The sequence below is a fragment of the Pteropus vampyrus genome, unplaced genomic scaffold, assembly GCF_000151845.1.
Source record: "Pteropus vampyrus isolate Shadow unplaced genomic scaffold, Pvam_2.0 Scaffold16, whole genome shotgun sequence".
NCBI lineage: Eukaryota > Metazoa > Chordata > Mammalia > Chiroptera > Pteropodidae > Pteropus > Pteropus vampyrus.
In genome coordinates, this window is record NW_011888797.1 from 3,710,846 (window position 1) to 3,718,594 (window position 7,749).

Below are 7,749 nucleotides of genomic sequence, written 5' to 3' on the forward strand. Positions count from 1 at the left end.
GTTCAAAATGCTTTATGCAGCAAACCTTTGAGGTAGGTATATTATCATCATGACGGTGTGTCATGGGAGGATTGAGGCAGAGTAACATAAAACACCTCGCACAAGGTCACTCTGCTAACCCGTGGCAGGACCATGATCCCACCTTACCTTGCCTCACCCCAAGGAAGGAGGGAAAAGAGAGGAAAGAAAGTAATGAGACACATGGGTTGGAGCCCAAAATCCCCCAAAACTGCCTCTCCCATGCTCCCGTGATCTACCGTGGTTAATTATTCTCCGACCCAACGAAAGAACCAAATATTCCTTCCTCAACAAATATATCTCAGATTTTAGGGTTTTATAGTTTGTGAAATTCTCAATACCATCTTCTTGAACAAGAGCCTAATGAAGGGATAAGCTCAACATCAACATTTATGTTACATAAAATCAGAACCAGGGACTAATGCTTAAGACAAAACTTGAAATCAGTATTATTGTCCCGTTTCACAGATTAGGCAGCGGAGGCCCACAGAGACGACATGACTTGCCTGTGATATCCTAAAGTTGGTAGGTGGTAAGGCAGGTCCCATTCTCCAAACCTGCCATCTGCTACCTGTGTTCCTTAGAAAAGTGATTTAACCTATCTGGGCCTCAGTTTCCTCATCTGTAAAAAAGGATGAAAAATATCCACATGGAGTTGAAGATCGATAACCTCATTTGTGCAAGGTGTCTGGCCCTAGTAAGTTCCCAATACATTATAGTTCTAGGTAATCATAAGTGGACATGGGAGTTAGAGAATGGAACGATGCACTTAAATCTGTCCCCTATCCCCTACTCCTGAGAGAAAAACTCAGACTCTCTCTAGTCTTTTTGATGGCTCTCTCTATAAATTAGAAATAGACTCTTTACTGACTCCAAAATTTCTATATAAGAGGAGCTTAGGGGTGGCAGTTCATTAAAAGGGGAGACTAAGCCATATCTAGAATGGACAGGAACGTGTTCCTTGATCGATTAGCAGTATCTGCCACTGCATGAGAAGAGGCAGAAAGATACTCGTGTCCTGCGCCATGCAAACCCTGGCCTGTATTCTACCAACGAGGAAGCGGAGTACCTAAAGATGGTGACCAAGCTCTGACCAGGACCCACATGTGCTGGTGTCTGGAGCAGCTTCCTAATGTCGTTGGTGACATGGAAGTAGAACATCTAGTGTATGTAGAAGCCAAGGAATGCCCAGAGGACCTCAAAGCAGACTGCAATGCGTTTCCTCATTGGTTTCTTCCAGGCACTTTTCACACACAGATGCGTCTACACCGGCAAAACAAGGAGCCTGAAGAGTGGCTGTGCCAAATACTGCAATGCCACTGTGAAGGTGAGGAGGGTGTGTGGCCGGAGCCCTCATCCAGGCCACCAGTGATCACACAGAAGCCAGCAGGATGGGGCCATGCTCTTGGGCCCAAGGTTCTGTGCAGCCACGGGTTGCCTGTGGGCCTTGTCAATGCCTTACTGCAAGGCCGTTGAAGGGCAGATTCTCTCTGTGGCAGCCAGGCCACCCCCTTCCCCGTGTCCACCCCTCCCATGGTGGCCTATCACTCTTAACATAGAGTCTACACTCTTGACGCCCCACCCCCCCCACCACGGCCCACCCTCTGTCGCTGACCTGTCTCTCACCCTCAACCCCATCTCAGAGTGTGCCCAGCGGCCATTCCCCACCTCAGAATGCTCCTCCAGATTCTCTTGGGGCTGAGTCATCTTTCAAGTCTCCATTTAACTGTCACTTCCACCCAATCCACAGTGGCCTCCCCAGTCTCCCCCACCTCTGTCGCCACCTGCCGCCACTTTATTATGGTATTTTGTTTTCCCAGCACTGACCACTCACTGTTTTCCCAGCACTGACCACCCTTCTTCTTCTCCCTCTGTTTCTTCCCCTTTTTTATTTACTGTCTCTTCCTGGTTAGATAGAACATAGACCCTGTGAGCACAAGCCTTCGTCTGTCTTGTTCACGTGGTGCCAGAGCCAGGCTGGCCCCCACGGTCGGCCCTCAGTAGATTTGTGGTGAACAGATGGCTGGGCACTAGCCATGCTGTCATCTGCCAAAGAAAAAGTCTAGCTCATAAAGGGGGCCGGGACTAATGCTATTTATGATAATAATAGAAATTAAAATATTATCTCCTTTGAGGGATGGGCACTCTGCCTTGGGTTCCCCAGGGCCATGCACATTTTGTTTCTCAGGTACCAAAGTGCTGCAAAGGCTTCTATGGGTCTGACTGCAACCAGTGTCCAGGAGGCTTCTCGAACCCGTGCTCGGGAAACGGACAGGTGATAAGGCTTACTTTTTCATGAATGCTGAGGCTGACCTTTCGCAAGTCAAAAAATTATATTTAAAACCATCGAACCAAGAAATGATACAATGCCAGCCACTATTCCCAGGAAGTAAGAGTAAAAGATCAGTTACTGAAAAAACAGATATCTGCTTTGGAAGGAACCTTACCGGGCAGGGGAGTGGAGGGAAAGGCGCAGTGATGTCCTCCTAGTCTCTGCTTTTCTGTTGCTGACGGCATGACCTCGGGCAACTGAACAAAGCTCTCTGGACCCCCTCCCAAGGGAGGTAGCAGGGTTGGCTGCCCTGATCGTCAAGATTCCTTCTAAGACTAAGATTTTATGATTTAACAAAATAGCACTGCCCAGTGATTGCTTTTTTCTTTTTAACCTGTCTGCAAAACCTTTTGAAAAGTAAAGGCCAACACTTCATTTATCTAGTTTGGAGGCCAGAGCTAAATAAATGAAGGAGAAAAGAAAAAAAAAAAGTAGCTGTGGTTCACACAGGAAAAGTATAGACCTGAACTTGTAAGAAATCCGTATCTAGCGCATGCTTCTTTCAAGAGGAAAGGAACCTGTATGACCACAGATGGGGACCCCACGCGGGTGAGGAGGCTACAGTGAAGCTGGTATGCATGAACTGCTGTAGCCGGGTGGTCAGGGAGGCACCCGAGCCCAGCTCTGGGGCATGTCGATCATTACAAATCTGACCTTGAAATGGCTGGGGAGGTGGGAAGCAAAAAATATTTACCAGTACAGGAAGAAACAGTACAGTGTAAAGTCATGGATCTGAGCAAGTGAGGATCTGGGGGAAAGGTCAGCCCTTAATCTGGGGGTCACTGGCTTGTCACGCTATCCCGTAAGCATTTTTGAGAGGTTCCCAGTTCACCACTGTGACTCTCCCCTGCTCCCTTAAATGACTTCCCTAAAGTTCTAAATCCTGTTTGAGCTTCCCACCTAATACCAACATGACTCCATTTTCCACAAATAGTCCCAGAGAGTCAGTTCAAGCAGGATCAAGTCTGAGTTCAAAGAAGTCGGGCCATGCAACAAAAGGGTCTGGGACTCCCGTAGGGGCTTGTGTTGTCCTAACGGCCCCCAGGGCCTGCCTTTGCTCTCAGTGCGCAGATGGCCTTGGTGGCAATGGGACGTGCATCTGCCAGGATGGCTTCCAAGGCTCCCAGTGTCAGTTCTGTTCGGATCCCAATAAATATGGACCTCGGTGTGACAAAAGTAAGTGGCACTTTCAGAGCTTCCTTCTGCTCCTCATCCGGGATCCCCGCTGCACTGCAGCAAGTCTGTGGTGCAGGCCTGGTGTCCAGGGCCCTTTGCTTGGTGATGGCCTCATTATAGGGCATTGCTCAAGCGCTGGGTTCTCAGGCTGTAGCATATATCAGCTTCCCAGGCCCCACACGCAGAGTTTCTGAGACAGTAGACCTGGGGTGGCGTCTGAGAATTTGCATTGCCAACAAGTTCCCTGGGGAGACTGACCACTGCTGGTCCAAGGACCACACTTGGAAAATCAGTCTCTCAAGGTTTCCACACATTCCTGAAGTGATAATGGGTTTCGTAGCGACAGACTTGCCCTCTGCCTTGCAAACAGTCTGCTTCCATCAGCTCTCCCTTTGCAAAATGTATGACCTTGGACAAGTTACTACACCTCTTCTAGGACTCAGTTTCCTCATCTAAAATGGAGATAATAATACTAACCGCCTTGTACTTGAAGTTATAAGTGGAAAGCACTTGCCTTGGAACGATGCCTGCATGTAGTGTGCACTACCAATAAGCTAGCCTTTATTTTCATACATTATTATTTTTGCTGTTGCTATTATTCTCCGTTCAGTGACAAAAATGTCAGGAAGCTTGTAGAACATGTCGAAAGTTTCACAAGACATTTAAAAAAAATGCAGTTATATAATCTGAGAAAATGCATTGTGTTCTTTAAAATGATATTATGTATATATTCATATATGTAAATATATTTAGATAACACACTTCTAAGTTAGGATTAGAACTTAAATGATAGAATAAAAGAAAGAGATCAGAGCTGGCTATGGAGTCAAACCCAGCTGAAGTTAAATCCTCACTGTACGACCTTAGAAAAAAATCTCTCATCGAGCCTCGATTTTCCCATCTATAAAATAGAGATAATACTGGTACCCACTTCATAGATCATTGATTAAGTTAGGTCATAATTTAGGGCGTTAGCACAGAGCCTGCACCTACCAAGTAATCAGTAAATAAAGCCATTCTTATTACTATTACTATTCCGTTCACTCACTTGTTTTGAAATGCACAACCCTTCCCTTCCCCTACCTTACCTGATCTTCACGACTACCTCTTAAGATGGACAAGAAGCCAGAGCACAGTAGAATCAGGGCTGCTGATCGTAGTCCAGTATTCTTTTTTGCCAAATAGGGTTTCTGAGGAAAAACAATCAGGATTTATGCCAAAGCCTGCCAACGTCGGCATTTTTATGAGGACAATTGGGTCAGGCTGCCAGGGCTGGGGCAATGGTGTTGGGCTTCTTACTCGAATCTTTCTCACTCCACCATCTCAGGCAGGGGACCCTCCTTTCTGAGGTCTTGCTTCTTGCAAATTAATCCCTGACTTGCTTAAAAGTTTATGAAAAGTCCTTTTTGTTTTCAATCCAGTCATGCTTTTCCAGCCCTCAAACTGTTTCTCTTTTACTTTCCTGGATGTTGGCTCCAAGCACCCAAACTAATTTTTCTCCCATCGGTCCTTTCTGGGGCAAAACCACAGATTCCTTCATTTCTGATCATATTCAAGCCTCCAAATCTTTGCCACCTGCCTTTGAGAATCATTCACACATGTGCGCATAGGAGCCTGAGTCTGATGAGCTGGCTCATGCTGCAATTTTTAAATACCTATAATCAAAAGCAAAGTAAGCAGCTAAAGTTAAAAATGAAAACAGACATGTGGAAATGCCAGTGAATTTACTGATTTGCTGTGCTGACACATGGTCACTAAAAGAAATGGACTCTGAAGGCTGGAGTTCAAGCCCATGCTTGGGAACTTAGCAACTAGTTAAGCAATTTGCTTCACCTGTCTGGGCTTCAGTTTCCTCATCTGGAAAATGGGGATGATACTTATTTCTGAGGCTATTCATGAGACAGTATAAGTTAAAAGCTGGCCCGATACCTAGAACAAGGTCGGTAGGCAACTCGTTATCATTGGTTTACTGTGATGAAGAGTGAAAAACAAATATGTTAGCTACGCATCAGAGATCATGCCAGCAGGAGAAACTACTTCTATTTTGCCAGAGTGTCTTCACAAAAAGATGAGAAATTTCCAGACTAAAGTCTCCAACCACAAAGAAGATAAAAATTGAGTTCCTTGGCTTCTTTCACAGTATCACAACCCACCCTCCCCACCACACCTCACACACATACATAGAAAGCAGCCCTGAGACCAAGTTCTTCTCATCCTTGATGGGACAGTCAAGCTCACCAAGAGCTGTCCCGGGCACTCCGAGAAACACTTGAGACCCTACAAAATAGCATCCAGAGCCTTCCTCTGCTCAGCCCCAGGTTCTGCTCTGACAGGAGTGAACGAGGGGTGACGGGAGGTGGTCTTCCATGCTCCATGTCTCCCAAGCCTACGCTTGTCTCCAAACCCTGAATGTCTCTCTTTGTTCCCTTTCAGAATGTCTCTGCATTTATGGAACATGTGATAACAGAATTGACAGTGATGGAGCCTGCCTCGCTGGCACATGCAGAGACGGCTCCACTGGGAGATTCTGCCACAAGCAGACCTCAGCCTGTGGGCCCTACGTGCAGTTCTGTCACATCCACGCCACTTGTGAATACAGCAATGGGACAGCGAGGTAGGTCTATGGGTTGGAGGAGGGGCACCGCCCTTAATGGCCCATAGCCACTGTGTTACCTGCTGACGGACCCAACGCAAATACTAAGGCCTGTTCTCCCCAGCTGCCAGTGTGGTTTTTGTGGAGAGAAAACCTCAGAAGAGCTGGGTTCAAACTGCAGCATTTCTCCTTTGAAACGTACCAGCTGTGTGACCTCGAGCATGTTACTTAACCTCTCTGACACTCACTTTCCCCATCAGTACAATAAGGGTGACGTTGCCTACGTAGCAGGGCAATTGCGGACACTAGAAAAACCGAAGGTAAAAGCACCCAGCACCAGGGCTACCACGTCATAGGTGTTCAATGGAAACTGCAAGTATCATCACTCGTGAAGGAAGTGAAGTTTTGTCCACCGACTTTCCAACCCTTTAAAAACACCTTACTTCCTAAGGCCATTATGAATTACTCCTCTGCTAGAGGTACCTTACAGGAAATTGGGTCCGTCACTGGGTCGTTATTTGTTTCCTTAGTACCATCTAACATATTCAGAACGCTTGAAGAGAGATTTCCTCTGCAGGCATATCTGGTTCAAAGTCAGTAACCACTCAAAAAATATCCTGGAAAATGCAAAGAAAGTCTGGAATTCTTGGCCTTATTTTTACGGCACCCTTCATTTGTAATTACATAATTATTTGCTTACCTATTTATGGTCTGTCTCCCCCACTCTGGCATGGGCCAGAGACTATCTTCTCTCTTCCTAAGGAGTTAGGATCTACATCGGAGTATAAGGCAAAGCCCATAAGTAATTGTCCTTAAAACCTCTTAAATCACCCACAAAGGACTATCGATGTGGGTCTGTAGATACTACATAAGCTTAGACAAGTCAAACAGGGTTGGAACAAGTCAACCTATGTCTTCATTTGGGCACCAGATAAAGTATTTAGTCCCTTGATACATGAAAAAAAAATTTTTAACTTTTCTGACACACAATTTGCAATAGTGACATAAGAGTATTATGGAGACACAAGGTATCCCATTACCTATCATAGGGCACTCAGTAAATATTGGTTGAACCAACAGCCCCCAAGTAATTGTGAAAGTACCATAGTAGAACATTTTGAGAGGAGTGTGTGAGAGGGTAAGGGGTCAGGAAACTATGTCAGCGCAGGGGATGAGGCACCCGAGAATATTGGGTTTGGACACACACACACACACACACACACACACACACACACACACACACACATAACCTGAGGGACTAGAAAAGAAACAGGAGGTCTCATTTTCCATATTTTAAGAACTGTCTCATAGAAGAGAGGGTAGAATTGTTCTCTGATGAACCAGAGATAATAACTAGAGTTATGAGCAGAAAAGCTGCCAGCCGTTGAGCCTTATAAGGTACAGATGTGTACAAGCGCCCGCCTAAATGCTCCACGTGCTTTAGCTCATTTCATCTTCCCCATGGCCTTCTGAGGGAAGTGGTGTGGTTAGACCTATTTTCCAGATGAGGAAACAAAGTCTCCCAGAGGTTAAGGGATTGGCCCAGGGTCTCACGACTGCTGAGAGGTGAGGCCTGGATTCCCACCTATGTCTGTCAGACTGCAGACCCCAAAAATGCCCGTGGGCACTT

At 46.1% G+C, this 7,749-nt stretch overlaps 1 protein-coding gene across 1 annotated transcript in view; it reads left to right on the forward strand.

Moving 5' to 3' along the window:
• The window catches only part of STAB2 (stabilin 2), a 151,462-nt gene that overhangs the window by 56,859 nt on the left and 86,854 nt on the right, over positions 1–7,749 (forward strand). The window contains 3 exon segments of the mRNA XM_023527450.1: positions 2,207–2,293; positions 3,415–3,526; positions 5,960–6,140. Of these exon segments, the coding sequence (XP_023383218.1) occupies positions 2,207–2,293; positions 3,415–3,526; positions 5,960–6,140 (380 nt within the window).